This window comes from Scyliorhinus torazame, chromosome 26 (genome assembly GCF_047496885.1).
Source record: "Scyliorhinus torazame isolate Kashiwa2021f chromosome 26, sScyTor2.1, whole genome shotgun sequence".
Classification (NCBI taxonomy): Eukaryota; Metazoa; Chordata; class Chondrichthyes; order Carcharhiniformes; family Scyliorhinidae; genus Scyliorhinus; species Scyliorhinus torazame.
The window spans coordinates 24,389,293-24,406,792 of record NC_092732.1 but is presented as its reverse complement, the minus strand read 5'-3'; the positions used below and the strand labels follow the sequence as shown (position 1 = coordinate 24,406,792).

Below are 17,500 nucleotides of genomic sequence, written 5' to 3'. Positions count from 1 at the left end.
CAGGCCAGAGAGAGAGAGAGAGAGAGAGACAGCCGAGAGAGAGAGAGAGAGAGAGAGAGAGAGAGAGAGACAGGCCGAAGAGAGAGAGAGAGAGAGAGAGAGAGAGAGAGACAGGCCGAGAGAGAGAGAGAGAGAGAGAGAGAGAGACAGGCCGAGAGAGAGAGAGAGAGAGAGAGGGAGAGAGAGAGACAGGCCGAGAGAGAGAGAGAGAGAGAGAGAGAGAGAGAGAGAGACAGGCCGAGAGAGAGAGAGAGAGAGAGAGAGAGACAGGCCCGAGAGAGAGAGAGAGAGAGAGAGAGAGAGAGACAGGCCGAGAGAGAGAGAGAGAGAGACACAGAGAGAGAGACAGGCCGAGAGAGAGAGAGAGAGAGAGAGAGACGAGAGAGACAGGCCGAGAGAGAGAGAGAGAGAGAGAGAGAGAGAGAGAGAGAGAGACAGGCCGAGACGAGAGAGAGAGAGAGAGAGAGAGAGAGAGAGAGACAGGCCCGAGAGAGAGACGAGAGAGAGAGAGAGAGAGACAAGGCCGAGAGAGAGAGAGAGAGAGAGAGAGAGAGAGAGACAGACCGGCAGAGAGAGAGAGAGAGACCGAGAGAGAGACAGACCGGCAGAGAGAGAGAGAGAGACCGAGAGACAGACCGAGAGAGAGAGAGAGACAGACCGAGAGAGAGAGACAGAACCGAGAGAGAGAGAGACAGACGAGAGAGAGAGAGAGACAGACCGAGAGAGAGAGAGAGACAGACCGAGAGAGAGAGAGAGACAGACCGAGAGAGAGAGAGAGACAGACCGAGAGAGAGAGAGAGACAGACCGAGAGAGAGAGAGAGACAGACCGAGAGAGAGAGAGACAGACCGAGAGAGAGAGAGACAGACCGAGAGAGAGAGAGACAGACCGAGAGAGAGAGAGAGACAGACCGAGAGAGAGAAGCAGACCCGAAGAGAAGAGAGAGACAGACCGAGAGAGAGAGAGACAGACCGAGAGAGAGAGAGACAGACGAGAGACAGACCGAGAGAGAGAGACAGACCGAGAGAGAGAGACAGACAGATAGACCGGAGACAGAGAGAGAGAGAGAGACACAGAGAGAGAGAGAGAGAGAGAGAGAGCAGAGACAGAGAGACAAAGGCTTGACGGGCCACCGTCTAATTACGCTCCCATTTCTTCTCGCTTTCCCATAGCCCTGCAAAATCTTCTCCTCCCAGTTTCCCCCAATGATTGTTCCTGTTGAATCCACCTCGGCAGTCCTTTCAGGCAGCGCCTTCCCCATCACAACAACTCGCTGGGTGAAAAGAATTCTCGATCCCCTCCAATGCCTCTGGTTACCGACCGTCCAGCCGGTAGAAACACTCCCGAACTTCCCTGCCGCAGGGATGGCCGAGCGCTCACCCCCAGGACAGATCCGGGAACCTCCCTGCCGCAGAGAGCCGAGCGCTCACCCCCAGGACAGATCCGGGAACCGCCCTGCTGCAGAGAGCCGAGCGCTCACCCCCAGGACAGACCCGGGAACCTCCCTGCTGCAGAGATGGCCGAGCGCTCGCCCCCAGGACAGATCCGGGAATATCCCTGCTGCAGAGATGGCCGAGCGCTCACCCCCAGGACAGATCCGGGAACCCCCCTGCTGCAGACATGGCCGAGCGCTCACCCCCAGGATAACTCCGGGAATATCCCTGCTGCAGAGATGGCAGAGCGCTCACCCCAGGATAACTCCGGGAACCTCCCTGCTGCAGAGAGCCGAGCGCTCACCCCCAGGACAGATCCGGGAACCTCCCTGCTGCAGAGATGGCTGAGCGCTCATCCCCAGGACAGATCCGGGGACCTCCCTGCTGCAGAGAGCCGAGCGCTCATCCCCAGGACAGATCCGGGGACCTCCCTGCTGCAGAGAGCCGAGCGCTCACCCCCAGGACAGATCCGGGAACCTCCCTGCTGCAGAGATGGCTGAGCGCTCATCCCCAGGACAGACCCGGGAACCTCCCTGCTGCAGAGATGGCGGAGCGCTCACCCCCAGGACAGATCCGGGAACCTCCCTGCTGCAGAGAGCCAAGCGCTCACCCCCAGGACAGATCCGGGAACCTCCCTGCTGCAGAGATGGCCGAGCGCTCATCCCCAGGACAGATCCGGGGACCTCCCTGCTGCAGAGAGCCGAGCGCTCGCCCCCAGGATAACTCCGGGAACCTCCCTGCTGCAGAGAGCCGAGCGCTCACCCCCAGGACAGATCCGGGAACCTCCCTGCTGCAGAGAGCCGAGCGCTCGCCCCCAGGATAACTCCGGGAACCTCCCTGCCGCAGAGATGGCCGAGCGCTCACCCCCAGGACAGATCCGGGAATATCCCTGCTGCAGAGATGGCCGAGCGCTCACCCCCAGGATAACTCCGGGAACCTCCCTGCTGCAGAGAGCCGAGCGCTCACCCCAGGACAGATCCGGGTACCTCCCTGCTGCAGAGATGGCCGAGCGCGCACCCCCAGGACAGATCCGGGAACCTCCCTGATGCAGAGAGCCGAGCGCTCACCCCCAGGACAGATCCGGGAACCTCCCTGCTGCAGAGATGGCCGAGCGCTCACCCCCAGGATAACTCCGGGAACCCCCCTGCTGCAGAGAGCCGAGCGCTCACCCCCAGGACAGATCCGGGTACCTCCCTGCTGCAGAGATGGCCGAGCGCTCACCCCCAGGACAGATCCGGGAACCTCCCTGCTGCAGAGAGCCGAGCGCTCACCCCCAGGACAGATCCGGGAACCTCCCTGCTGCAGAGATGGCCGAGCGCGCACCCCCAGGACAGATCCGGTAACCTCCCTGCTGCAGAGAGCCGAGCGCTCGCCCCCAGGACAGATCCGGGAACCTCCCTGCTGCAGAGAGCCGAGCGCTCACCCCCAGGGCAGATCCGGGAACCTCCCTGCCGCAGAGATGGCCGAGCGCTCACCCCCAGGATAACTCCGGGAACCTCCCTGCTGCAGAGATGGCCGAGCGCTCACCCCAGGACAGATCCGGGAACCTCCCTGCTGCAGAGAGCCGAGCGCTCACCCCCAGGACGGGTCCGGGAACCTCCCTGCCGCAGAGATGGCCGAGCGCTCACCCCCAGGACAGATCCGGGAACCTCCCTGCTGCAGAGATGGCCGAGCGCTCACCCCAGGACAGATCCGGGAACCTCCCTGCTGCAGAGAGCCGAGCGCTCACCCCCAGGACAGATCCGGGAACCTCCCTGCTGCAGAGATGGCCGAGCGCTCACCCCAGGACAGATCCGGGAACCTCCCTGCTGCAGAGAGCCGAGCGCTCACCCCCAGGATAACTCCGGGAACCTCCCTGCTGCAGAGATAGCCGAGCGCTCACCCCCAGGACGGGTCCGGGAACCTCCCTGCTGCAGAGATGGCCGAGCGCTCACCCACAGGACAGATCCGGGAACCTCCCTGCCGCAGAGATGGCCGAGCGCTCGCCCCCAGGATAACTCCGGGTACCTCCCTGCCGCAGAGATGGCCGAGCGCTCGCCCCCAGGATAACTCCGGGTACCTCCCTGCCGCAGAGATGGCCGAGCGCTCACCCCCAGGACAGATCCGGGAACCTCCCTGCCGCAGAGATGGCCGAGCGCTCACCCCCAGGACAGATCCGGGAACCTCCCTGCTGCAGAGATGGCCGAGCGCTCACCCCCAGGACAGATCCGGGAACCTCCCTGCTGCAGAGAGCCGAGCGCTCACCCCCAGGACAGATCCGGGAACCTTCCTGCTGCAGAGATGGCCGAGCGCTCATCCCCAGGACAGATCCAGGAACCTCCCTGCTGCAGAGATGGCCGAGCGCTCACCCCCAGGACGGGTCCGGGAACCTCCCTGCTGCAGAGATGGCCGAGCGCTCACCCCCAGGACAGATCCGGGAACCTCCCTGCTGCAGAGAGCCGAGCGCTCACCCCCAGGACAGTTCCGGGAACCTTCCTGCTGCAGAGATGGCCGAGCGCTCATCCCCAGGACAGATCCAGGAACCTCCCTGCTGCACAGATGGCCGAGCGCTCACCCCCAGGACAGATCCAGGAACCTCCCTGCTGCACAGATGGCCGAGCGCTCACCCCCAGGACTGATCCAGGGAACCTCCCGGCCGCAGAGATGGCCGAGCGCGCACCCCCAGGACAACTCCGGGGGAACCTCTTGAGGCCTCTCCAAGGCCTGGACGCCCTTCCTAAAGTGTGGGCGCCAAGACTTGGGGCGTAATCGAGGGGGGGGCCTAACCGGAGACCCATAACAGTTTTGCCGCGACGTCCTTGCTTTTCTACCCCATCCCTTCGGTTTATAAAAGTGGAGGCTCCTGCACGCATTTTTGACAATAGTCTATCAACCATCCCTGCACCCTTCAATGGTGTGAGTATGTGACCCGCCAAACCTCTGCTCCACACCTTTCAAAACGGCACCAATATTGTCAAGGGAGTGTCCCTTTAAGAAATGCTTTTGGCTCATCACATGGCTTCAGTGATGTCATGGCGTGGGTGGAGCTGGGCTGTGGCTCTGCGAGTTGTTACTTTCGCTTTGAGTTTGGACTGGTTTTGAACTGCGCAGGTTGAAAGAAGCATCTCTCTATCTTCATTTTAAAAGCTGTTTCCAGACTTGATAACTTAGATAATGGTAGTTTGGAAGGAATTCAAGCCTGCTGTTTGGAACGGGGAACAAGAGTATCAATAACAATAACAGGAAGAATGCCGTGTACCGGTCACACCGTTGTAAAGTTTTACCTGGATTTTGTTATTGAATTGGAAAAGTTAAGGGGGAATTCATTAAGGGTTGTACATAGGTTACTGTAGCTGTGTGGGGTCTTTCTGTTTGTAGTTGATAAAAAGTCTAGCTGTGTGTGTGTGTGTGTTTATACAAATGTTAATTAAATTAGTAGAATAAAGCTTGGTTTTTGGTTGAGAGCGCCTAAGAAGTCCGTTGAATAACACCCGAAAGGCAGCCCCTTGTACTCATCGTAACCAAAATCAATAAACAGTTGGAGGTCTCCATGATATACTTTGGTGTTTTCTAAACCCCGGCAGCACGGTGGTTATAATAATAATAGCTTATTGTCACAAGTAGGCTTCAATGAAGTTACTGTGAAAAGCCCCTAGTCACCACATTCCGGCGCCTGTTTGGGGAGGCCGGTACGGGAATTGAACCCGCGCTGCTGGCCTTGTTCTGCATTACAAGCCGGCTGTTTAGCCCACTGTGCTAAACCAGCCCCTGGCAGAAATCATCAAGTCCTCAATGGCTGCTTAAGTCTGGCGCCTTAGACCACTCGGCCATCCTTACTACTTGCACAGTTGCTTCACAGCTCCAGGGTCCCAGGTTCGATTCCCGGCTGGATCACTGTCTGTGCGGAGTCTGCACGTTCTCCCAGTGTCTGCGTGGGTTTCCTCCGGGCGCTCCGGTTTCCTCCCACAAGTCCCAAGAGGCGTGTTGTTCGGTGAATTGGACATTCTGAATTCTCCCTCTGTGACCCGAACAGGCACCGGAATGTGGCGACAAGGAGATTTTCACAGTAACCTCATTGCAGTGTTAATGTAAGCCTACTTGTGACACTAATAAAGATTATTATTGTTATTCAGTTCATATGGGGAGGCTGGGAATTACTGGTGGGGTTGAGGAGAATTTTCCCATGAGCCGAGGCCTGATGGAGCGAATGGGGCCCAGAAAGGCTTACATAGAACATAGAAAAATACAGCACAGAACAGGCCCTTCGGTCCACGATGTTGTGCCGAACATTTGTCCTAGATTAATCATAGATTATCTTAGAATTTAGTGCAGAAGGAGGCCATTCGGCCCATCGAGTCTGCACCGGCTCCTCGAAAGAGCACCCTACCGAAGGTCAACACCTCCACCCTATCCCCACACCCCAGCAACCCAACCCAACACTAAGGGCAATTTTGGCACGAAGGGCAATTTATCATGGCCAATCCACCTAACCTGCACATCTTTGGACTGTGGGAGGAAACCGGAGCACCCGGAGGAAACCCACGCACACACGGGGAGGATGTGCAGACTCCGCACAGTGACGCAAGCCGGAATCGAACCGGAGACCCTGGAGCTGTGAAGCAATTGTGCTATCCACAATGCTACCGTGCTGCCCTGAAGAACAAATAAATCTACACAATATCATTTTACCGTAATCCATGTATCTATCCAATAGCAACTTGAAGGTCCCTAATGTTTCCGACTCAACTACTTCCACAGGCAGTGCATTCCATGCCCCCACTACTCTCTGGGTAAAGAACCTACCTCTGACATCCCCCCTATATCTTCCACCATTCACCTTAAATTTATGTCCCCTTGTAATGGTTTGTTCCACCCGGGGAAAAAGTCTCTGACTGTCTATTCTATCTATTCCCCTGATCATCTTATAAACCTCTATCAAGTCGCCCCTCATCCTTCTCCATTCTAATGAGAAAAGGCCTAGCACCCTCAACCTTTCCTCGTAAGACCGACTCTCCATTCCAGGCAACATCCTGGTAAATCTCCGTTGCACCTTTTCCAAAGCTTCCACATCCTTTCTAAAATGAGGCGACCAGAACTGTACACAGTACTCCAAATGTGGCCGTACCAAGGTTTTGTACAGCTGCATCATCACCTCACGGCTCTTAAATTCAATCCCTCTGTTAATGAACGCTAGCACACCATAGGCCTTCTTCATAACTCTATCCACTTGAGTGGCAACTTTCAAAGATGTATGAACATAGACCCCAAGATCTTTCTGCTCCTCCACAATGCCAAGAACTCTACCGTTAACCCTGTATTCCGCATTCATATTTGTCCTTCCAAAATGGACAACCTCACACTTTTCAGGGTTAAACTCCATCTGCCACTTCTCAGCCCAGCTCTGCATCCTATCTATGTCTCTTTGCAGCCGACAACAGCCCTCCTTACTATCCACAACTCCACCAATCTTCATATCGTCTGCAAATTTACCGACCCACCCTTCAACTCCCTCATCCAAGTCATTTATGAAAATCACAAACAGCAGAGGACCCAGAACTGATCCCTGCGGTACGCCACTGGTAACTGGGCTCCAGGCTGAATATTTGCCATCCACCACCACTCTCTGACTTCTATTGGTTAGCCAGTTCGTTATCCAACTGGCCAAATTTCCCACTATCCCATGCCTCCTTACTTTCTGCATAAGCCTACCACGGGGAACCTTATCAAATGCCTTACTAAAATCCATGTACACTACATCCACTGCTTTACCTTCATCCACATGCTTGGTCACCTCCTCAAAGACTTATAAGGCAAGACCTACCCCTCACAAATCCGTGCTGACTATCCCTAATCAAGCAGTGTCTTTCCAGATGCTCAGAAATCCTATCCTTCAGTACCCTTTCCATTACTTTGCCTACCACCGAAGTAAGACTAACTGGCCTGTAAGTCCCTTTTTTGAACAGGGGCACGACATTCGCCACTCTCCAATCCCTTGGTACCGCTGAGTGGGTTTCCTCCGGGTGCTCCGGTTTCCTCCCACAGTCCAAAGACATGCGGGTTAGGTGGACTGGCTATGCTAAAAAAGATTAATTGGGGTTATTGGGTTAAGGGGGATGGGATGGAGGTGGTGTGTGCTTGAGTGGGGTGGTCTTTCCAAGGGCTGGTGCAGACTCGATAGGCCGAATGGCCTCCTTCTGCACTGTAAATTCCATGATTCTACGATGATAACAATTAAAGAGGTGAATTAAGACCCGTTTCTGCCAACAGGCCACCCTTTGGCAGTGATCGTTGATTGGAAGCCCTTCTCGATTCAGCTTATCTAGCCCAAGGAGCACAGTCAAGGCTTTCTATCTTCCGAGTATGCGTGCACACTCCTAATGAATGTGGTAACACTTCCTCACCTGCGAGGCGATGGCTTACCTGTCTCTACTTTAACGCGCATCAACATGGCCAGCTCAGACTGATAGACAGAGGCACACTCGGGAATGACACTGCACAGAGCTACGCCGGGCGAGCGCAGAACGCGCAGGGTTTGGGACGCCACGCCTTCCTTGATTGCCTGGTTGATGGCTGCTACCGCCAGGGACACTGAAAACAAAGCAGAGACAAGGTCGGAGCTGGCTTATCGCCTGGTGTGAACGGACCAGTCATTCGAAACTACAACTTGAAGCAGTCACGTTCTCCCTGCTCTCTCTCTCTTACGCACGGACCCAAATAAACCCTCGCATGGAAACACCACACCAAACTAAGGTTTATGTCTCTGTCAGTTTTTTTTTTTAAACCCCAGGGTGTCACGGTGCACTTCAACGCCAATGATTCTGAAGTGTGGCCACTGCTTGAACCTGGGGAACATGGAAAATCTCACACCGACAGCAACATGGTAATAAGCAGCTAATCTGTTCTACCATGGTTAGTTCAGGGATAAACATTAGCCCAGACCATTGGAGAGCACGCTTCTTCCAATCAAGGCCTTGGGACCCCGAGGGGGTAGGTGGAGTCTCAGTTGAGCGTCTCATTTGAAAGACGGCACCTCCGACAGTGCAGCTCCCCCTCAGGAGCGGTGACCTGGATGACTAAGTGACGGTTAAACCCACAATCTTCCGACACCGTTACGAATGAGTCAACGGGACGGAGCACTCAGCCCTCGCTGGGATGACTCACTTTTCCTGGCGTTCCGACCATCCTGATTGGATCGGTGAATCCCGTCCTGAATTTCCTCCAGCCAGAGCACTGCTGCCTCATCCCGGGAGACCTGGGCGGGGGGGGGGGGGGGGAGACGGGAAAAAGCAGATGTCAGCCGGCCCCGCGGGTGCGGAAAGGCGATTAGAGACGCTCACGCAGCCGCCCCCGGTACCTGTGCTTTCTGCCGCTTTGCCGCAGCCAGGACATCGTGGTAGCGCCTCGCAGCCGGGAAATCCAGGTCAGCCAGCTCGGCGGATGGCAGGAGGAGGGCTGCGACCGTCCTCTCGGGGTCACTGCGGTCCAGCGCTTCGTTTATCAAACCAATCGCAACGATTTCTGCAGAGAGACAGAGGCACGTAGGGCTGAAGAATTCTGAGGGAGGCGAATGCGACAAGCGCAAAGATATTGAGTTTTTGAGGGGGTGACCAAGAAGGGAGATGAGGGCAGTGCAGTAGACGTTGTCTACATGGACTTTAGCAAAGCCTTTGACAAGGTACCGCATGGTAGGTTGTTGCAGAAGGTTAAAGCTCACGGGATCCAGGGGGAGGTTGCCAATTGGATTCAAAATAGGCTGGACGACAGAAGACCTGGTGGTTGTAGAGGGTTGTTTTTCAAACTGGAGGCCTGTGACCAGTGGTGTGCCTCAGGGATCGGTGCTGGGTCCACTGTTATTTGTGATTTATATTAATGATTTGGATGAGAATTTAGGAGGCATGGTTAGTAAGTTTGCAGATGACACCAAGATTGGTGGCACAGTGGATAGTGAAGAAGGTTATCTAGGATTGCAACGGGATCTTGATCAATTAGGCCAGTGGGCCGATGAATGGCAGATGGAGTTTAATTTAGATAAATGTGAGGTGATGCATTTTGGCAGATCGAATCAGGCCAGGACCTACTCAGTTAATGGTATGGCGTTGGGGAGAGTTATAGAACAAAGAGATCTAGGAGTACAGGTTCATAGCTCCTTGAAGGTGGAGTCGCAGGTGGACAGGGTGGTGAAGAAGGCATTCGGCATGCTTGGTTTCATTGGTCAGAACATTGAATACAGGAGTTGGGACGTCTTGTTGAAGTTGTACAAGACATTGGTACGGCCACACTTGGAATACTGTGTGCAGTTCTGGTCACCCTATTATAGAAAGGATATTATTAAACTGGAAAGAGTGCAGAAAAGATTTACTAGGATGTTACCGGGACTTGATGGTTTGAGTTATAAGGAGAGGCTGGATAGACTGGCACTTTTTTCCCTGGAGCGTAGGAGGCTTAGGGGTGATCTTACAGAGGTCTATAAAATAATGAGGGGCATAGATAAGGTAGATAGTCAACATCTTTTCCCAAAGGTAGGGGAGTCTAAAACTAGAGGGCATAGGTTTAAGGTGAGAGGGGAGAGATTCAGAAGGGCCCAGAAGGGCAATTTCTTCACTCAGAGGGTAGTGAGTGTCTGGAATGGGCTGCCAGAGGTAGTAGTAGAGGCGGGTGCAATGGTGTCTTTTAAAAAGCATTTAGATAGTTACATGGGTAAGATGGGTATAGAGGGTTATGGGCCAAGTGCGGGCAACTGGGACTAGCTTAATGGTAAAAACTGGGCGGCATGGACTGGTTGGGCCGAAGGGCCTGTTTCCATGCTGTAAACGTCTATGATTCTATATCCTTTCCACTTATTGGAGGTGGGGGAGTCAAAAGCCACAGGGAGCATTTAAAAGGTACCCCCGCCCCCCGGCAATTACCGGAGGCCGAACCGCAACGCACGCTGAAAGGTTTCGCCGCAACTGGAGAATTGTCACCACTCACTGTCGTGCTCCTTTTCCACGGCAGAGTTCACGGCGTGCACGCACATTTGCAGGTCGTTCCAGGACAGCGGCACCTCCCCGTCCCGGCGGGCCCGTTGCTTCAGCGCCGTCAGCTCGGCGAAGTACCTGCCAACGAGAGGCCACCGAAACGTGGCAGGTGATTCAGGCTGACAGCAGGCGGGTGGAAGAGGCCCCAGCCAGTTCGGAGTCAGACTCCCACTCTTCACTGCACACCTACCCACCCCTGTTGGGAAGTCAAAGGGATTGTGGGCGTAAGCTTCCTGCTGCCCGCAGTCGCACACCGTGGTCAGTAATTACCAGAGGTCGGCTGCTGCCCATGGGTGGTGGGCAGCACTGCTGCCTCCCAGTGCCAGGGGTCCGGGGGCGTTTCCTGGCTTGGGTTACTGTCTGTGCTGAGTCTGCACGTTCTCCCAGTGGCTGTGTGGACCCGATGGGCTGAATGGCCTCCTTCTGCACTGCAGGAACTCAATGAAAAAGCCAAGGATTGGAGGGCAACAATGCCCATCGCAATGAGCTTCCAACACAGAAGCAGACCATTCAGCCCCCCACCCTCCACCCCATGTTAGTGTTTCTGCCTGACATGAGCCTCCTCCCACAGCCCCCACTCCTCAGCATATCCTTGTATTCCTTTCTCCCTGGTGTATCTATCCAATTTTCCCCTGAAACCCCATCTCTGCCGTTTACAATTCCCTGTGGGTGCAAATTCCACATTCTCCCCATTCACTGGGTGAAGAAGTTTCCCCCCGCCCCCAAATTGGATTTATTGATGACTTACACATTCTGCTGGTCCCCGCCCCAGCCCATCTGCTTTCTTTCTCTGCAGAAAAGATCCCCCAGGCGGTGCAATCCTGCATGTTCTAATCTAATGGGTCCCCAGGGTACAGACGCCTCCTCCGAGCGGGCGGGCGGGCAGCTGTGCTTACCGCTGTGCGCAGCAGTCCTGGATATTGGTCAGGCCTGTAGCTGCACTGATCAGGTTTCTCCAGAAGGCACCGTAGTCTCCAGCTTCCAGTGCTCGATCTATCAGTGCCACTGCCGAGAGCATCTCCACGCCAATGTACAGCTCCTCTTGGGTCAGCTCACCCTGCACAAAGGGAGCAGAGCATGTTAGTCATAGAATCGCACCCACACAGGAGGCTATCAAGCCCATCATCACTGCACTGGCTCTTGGAAAGAGCTGACAGGGCGGCACAGTGGTTAGCACTGCTGCCTCACGGTGCCAAGGACCCGGGTTCGACCTGTGTGGAGTTTGCACATTCGCCCCGTGTCTGCGCGGGTTGCTGTCTCCCCACGTCCCTGGTCAGAATTGTGTAAATCTCCTCTTGACCCTTTCCAAAGCCTCGATATCCTCCCTCACGCACAGCGCAAAATGGTCAAAGAACAATCCAGCACAGGAACAGGCTCTTCGGCCCTCCAAGCCTGTACCGGTCATGATATCAACCTTGGCCAAAACCCTCAGCACTTCCTTGTGCCGTCTCCCTCTATACCCGTCTTATCCATGTGTTTGTCAAGATGCCTTTTGAACACCGTTAATGTATCTGTTTCCACAACCTCCCCTGGCCACGCGTTCCAGACACTCACCACCCTCTGTGTAAAAAACCTGCCTCGCACATCTCCTCGAAACTTTGCCCCTGGTGACTGCCCCCTCCACCCTGGGAAAGAGTGCCTGCCCATCCACTCTATCCACGCCCCTCATAATCTTGTCGACCTCTTTTTTAAAAAAAATATATTTTATTCAAGTTTTTTGGCCAAACATAACTATACGTCGTGTTTCTTTTCCACAACAATAAAGCAATATAAATAACCGTGGCCAGTTTTAAACAAATAAATAAGTAATATATATAAACAAAAACAAAACTGAATGGCAACTGCCTTGTCCAAAATAAATACTCTCAAAATACAATCCAACAATCCAATATACAATTACATATACCAAATACCTATACATATACAATAACATCCCTGAGAGTCCGTCCGATTCCTCCCCCCCGCCCCCCCCCTGGGTTGCTGCTGTTGTCTACTTCTTTTCCATTCCCTCTATCTTTCTGTGAGGTAGTCGACGAACGGTTGCCACCGCCTGGTGAACCCCTGAGCCGAACCCCTTAACACAAACTTAATCCGTTCTAACTTTATAAACCCTGCCATGTCGTTTATCCAGGTCTCCACACCCGGGGGTTTGGCTTCCTTCCACATTAACAATATCCTGCGCCGGGCTACTAGGGACGCAAAGGCCAACACGTCAGCCTCTCTCGCCTCCTGCACTCCTGGCTATTCTGCAACCCCAAATATAGCCAACCCCCAGCTTGGTTCGACCCGGACCCCCACCACCTTCGAAAGCACCTTTTCCACCCCCACCCAGAACGCCTGTAGTGCCGGGCATGACCAGAACATGTGGGTGTGATTCGCTGGGCCTCTCGAGCATCTCGCACACCTATCCTCTACCCCCAAAAATTTACTAAGCCGTGCTCCAGTCATATGCGCCCTGTGTAGCACCTTAAATTGTATCAGGCTTAGCCTGGCACACGAGGACGATGAGTTTACCCTATGTAGGGCATCAGCCCACAGCCCCTCCTCAATCTCCTCCCCCAGTTCTTCTTCCCATTTCCCTTTCAGCTCATCTACCATGATCTCCCCCTCGTCCCTCATTTCCCTGTATATGTCCGCCACCTTACCGTCCCCCACCCATGTCCCTGAGATCACTATCCTGCACTTCCTGCATCGGGAGCTGCGGGAATTCCCTCACCTGTTGCCTCGCAAAAGCCCTCAATTGCACATACCGAAATGCATTCCCTTGGGGCAACCCATAATTCTCCGTCAGCGCTCCCAGACTCGCAACGTCCCATCTACAAACAGATCTCTCCGTTGTACTACCCCAGCTCTTTGCCATGCTCCAAATCTCCCATCCATTCTCCCCGGAACTGTTTCTTATCGGGGACCGCACCGAAGCTCCCGTCCCTCCCCTATGCCGTCTCCACTGCCCCCAAATTCTCAATGTAGCCACCACCACCGGGCTTGTGGTGTATTTCTTTGGTGAGAACGGCAACGGCGCCGTCACCATTGCTTGTAGGCTAGTCCCCCTGCAGGACTCCCTCTCCAATCTCTTCCACGCCGCTCCCTCCCCTTCTCCCATCCACTTACACACCATTGAAACATTGGCGGCCCAGTAGTACTCACTTAGACTCGGTAGTGCCAGCCCCCCCACTGTCCCTACTACGCTGCAAGAATCCCCTCCTCACTCTCGGGGTCTTCCCAGCCCACACAAAACTCAATGCTCTTCTCAATTCTTTTGAAAAAAGCCTTCGTGATCACCACCGGGAGGCACTGGAACACAAAAAGGAATCTCGGGAGGACCACCATTTTAACCGCCTGCACCCTACCTGCCAATGACAGGGACACAATGTCCCATCTCTTGAAATCCTCCTCCACCAATCTGTTCCACCAACCGTGTTAAATTAAGCCTATGTAATGTACCCCAATTCTTGGCTATCTGGATCCCCAGGTACCGGAAGTCCCTTGTTACCTTCCTCAACGGTAAATCCTCTATCTCTCTGCTCTGCTCCCCCGGATGCACCACAAATAACTCACTTTTCCCCATGTTCAGTTTATACCCTGAAAAATCCCCAAACTCCCCAAGTATCCGCATTATCTCTGGCATCCCCTCCGTCGGGTCACATATAGCAACAAATCATCCGCATACAGAGATACCCGGTGTTCTTCACCCCCCCAAGTACTCCCCTCCACTTCCTGGAACCCCTCAGTGCTATGTCCAGGGGTTCAATCGCCAATGCAAACAATAACGGGGACAGAGGACATCCCTGCCTCCTCCCTCTATGGAGCCGAAAATAGTCAGACCCCCGTCCATTCGTGACCACGCTCGCCATCGGGGCCCTATACAGCAACTGTACCCACCTGATATACCCGTCCCCAAAGCCAAATCTCCTCAACACCTCCCACAAATAATCCCACGCCACTCTATCAAATGCTTTCTCGGCATCCATCGCCACTACTATCTCCGCTTCCCCCTCTGGTGGGGGCATCATCATTACCCCTAGCAGCCTCCGTATATTTGTATTTAGCTGACTCCCCTTCACAAACCAGATTTGGTCCTCATGGACCACCCCAGGACACAATCCTCTATCCTCATTGCCATTACCTTGGCCAGAATCTTGGCATCCACATTCAGGAGGGAAATGGGCCTGTATGACCCGCATTGCAGCGGGTCTTTTTCCTTCTTTAGGAGGAGCGATATCGTTGCCTCTGACACAGTCGGGGGCAGCTGCCCCCCTTCCCTCGCCTCATTAAAGGTTCTCATCAGTAGCGGGGCCAGCAAGTCCTTATATTTCCTATAGAATTCAACTGGGAATCCGTCTGGTCCCGGGGCCTTCCCCGCCTGCATGCTCCCAATCCCTTTCACTACTTCCTCCGTCTCAATCTATGCTCCCAGCCCCACTCTCTCCTGTTCCTCCACCTTAGGAAATTCCAGCTGATCCAGAAAGCACATCATTCTCTCCTTCCCACCCGGGGGCTGCGCTTCATATAATCTTTCATAAAATGCCTTGAACACTCCATTCACTCTCTCCGCTCCCCACTCCATCTCTCCCTCCTCATCTCTCACCCCCCCCTATCTCCCTCGCTGCTCACCCTTTTCCTCAGTTGGTGGGCCAGCAACCTGCTCGCCTTCTCCCCATATTCGTACTGTACACCCTGTGCCTTCCTCCATTGTGCCTCTGCATTACCCGTAGTCAACAAGTCAAATTCTACATGTAGCCTTTGCCTTTCCCTGTACAGTCCCTCCTCCGGTGCCTCCGTATATTGTCTGTCCACCCTCAGAAGTTCTTTCAACAACTGCTCCCTTTCCCTACCCTCCTGCTTTCCTTTATGTGCCCTAATAGATATCAGCTCCCCTCTAACCACTGCCTTCAGCGCCTCCCAGACCACTCCCACCTGTACCTCCCCATTATCATTAAGTTCCAAGTACCTTTCAATACACCCCCTCACCCTTAAACAGACCCCCTCATCTGCCAATAATCCATGTCCATTCTCCAGGGTGGAAGCTGTTGTTTTTCTTCCCCTATCTCCAGGTCCACCCAGTGTGGAGCATGATCCGAGATGGCTATAGCCGTGTACAAAGACAAAGAGATGGACAGCACAGGAACAGGCCCTTCGGCCTTCCAAGCCCGTGCCGACCATGCTGCCCGACTAAACTACAATCTTCTACACTTCCTGGGTCCGTATCCTTCTATTCCCATCCTATTCATATATTTGTCAAGATGCCCCTTAAATGTCCCTATCGTCCCTGCTTCCACTACCTCCTCCGGTAGCGAGTTCCAGGCACCCACTACCCTCTGCGTAAAACACTTGCCTCATACATCTACTCTAAACCTTGCCCCTCTCACCTTAAACCTATGCCCCCTAGTAATTGACCCCTCTACCCTGTGGAAAAGCCTCTGACTATCCACTCTGTCTATGCCCCTCATAATTTTGTAGACCTCTATCAGGTCTCCCCTCAACCTCCTTCGTTCCAGTGAGAACAAACCGAGTTTATTCAACCGCTCCTCATAGCTAATGCCCTCCATACCAGGCAACATTCTGGTAAATCGCTTCTGCGCCCTCTCTAAAGCCTCCACATCCTTCTAGTAGTGTGGCGACCAGAATTGAACACTATACTCCAAGTGTGGCCTAACTAAGGTTCTATACAGCTGCAACATGACTTGCCAATTCTTATACTCAATGCCCCGGCCAATGAAGGCAAGCATGCCGTATGCCTTCTTGACTACCTTCTCCACCCGTGTTGCCCCTTTCAATGACCTGTGGACCTGTACTCCTAGATCTCTTTGACTTTCAATACTCTTGAGGGTTCTACCATTCACTGTATATTCCCTACCTGCATTAGACCTTCCAAAATGCATTACCTCACATTTGTCCGGATTAAACTCCATCTGTCATCTCTCCGCCTAAGTCTCCAGACAATCTAAATCCTGCTGTATCCTCTGACAGTCCTCATCGCTATCCGCAATTCCACCAACCTTTGTGTCGTCTGCAAACTTACTAATCAGACCAGTTACATTTTCCTCCAAATCATTTATATATACTACAAAGAGCAAAGGTCCCAGCACTGATCCCTGTGGAACACCACTGGTCACAGCCCTCCAATTAGAAAAGCATCCTTCCATTGCTACTCTCTGCCTTCTATGACCGAGCCAGTTCTGTATCCACCTTGCCAGCTCACCCCTGATCCTGTGTGACTTCACCTTTTGTACTAGTCTACCATGAGGGACCTTGTCAAAGGCCTTACTGAAGTCCATATAGACAACATCTACTGCCCTACCTGCATCAATCATCTTAGTGACCTCCTCGAAAAACTCTATCAAGTTAGTGAGACACGACCTCCCCTTCACAAAACCGTGCTGCCTCTCACGAATACACTCGTGTACTCCGTCCCCGTCACCTTTGGGATCAGTGCCCTTCCCAAAACAAAAAAATCTATTCGTGAATAAACTTTGTGGACACAGGAGAAAAATGAAAACTCCTTACTCCTAGGTCTACTAAATCTCCAGGGATCTACTCCTCCCATCTGCTCCATAAAATCCTTAAGCACCCTAGCTGCAGCCGGCCTCCTTCCGGTCCTGGACCTCGATCTGTCCAGTCCTGGGTCCAGCACCGTATTAAAGTCTCCACCCATTACCAACTTCCCCACTTCTAGGTCCGGGATTCGTCCTAACATACGCCTCATAAAATTGGCATCATCCCAGTTCGGGGCATACACGTTCACTAATACCACTGCCTCCCCTTGCAGTTTGCCACTCACCATCACGTATCTGCCCCCACTATAGTCTTTGCCTCAAACATTACCCACTTCCCCACTAGTATGGCCACCCCCCTGTTTTTTGCATCTAGCCCCGAATGAAACACCTGCCCCACCCATCCTTTGCGAAGTCTAACCTGGTCTATCAGCTTCAGAGGAGTCTCCTGAAGCATAACCACATGAGTTTCTTTAGGTGTGCGAGTACCCGTGCCCTCTTAATCGACCCGTTCAGCCCTCACATTCCACGTGATCAACCGGGTTGGGGGGGCTCTTTACCCCCCCCCCCCCCCTTGA

General features: G+C 53.7%; 2 protein-coding genes across 2 annotated transcripts in view; one reads left to right on the top strand and one right to left on the bottom strand.

Moving 5' to 3' along the window:
- Positions 1 to 17,500, top strand: part of LOC140402849 (NAD(P)H-hydrate epimerase-like) — a 923,606-nt gene that overhangs the window by 739,125 nt on the left and 166,981 nt on the right. The gene's annotated exons all lie outside the window — the stretch shown is intronic.
- LOC140402851 (ras GTPase-activating-like protein IQGAP1) overlaps positions 1 to 17,500 on the bottom strand; it is an 80,107-nt gene that overhangs the window by 21,656 nt on the left and 40,951 nt on the right. Inside the window, exons 13-17 of the mRNA XM_072490475.1 lie at positions 11,325 to 11,485; positions 10,382 to 10,506; positions 8,766 to 8,929; positions 8,573 to 8,663; positions 7,832 to 7,999 (exon numbers count right to left, since the gene is read on the bottom strand). Coding sequence (XP_072346576.1) covers positions 7,832 to 7,999; positions 8,573 to 8,663; positions 8,766 to 8,929; positions 10,382 to 10,506; positions 11,325 to 11,485 — 709 coding nt within the window. The remainder of the gene's footprint in view (positions 1 to 7,831; positions 8,000 to 8,572; positions 8,664 to 8,765; positions 8,930 to 10,381; positions 10,507 to 11,324; positions 11,486 to 17,500) is intronic.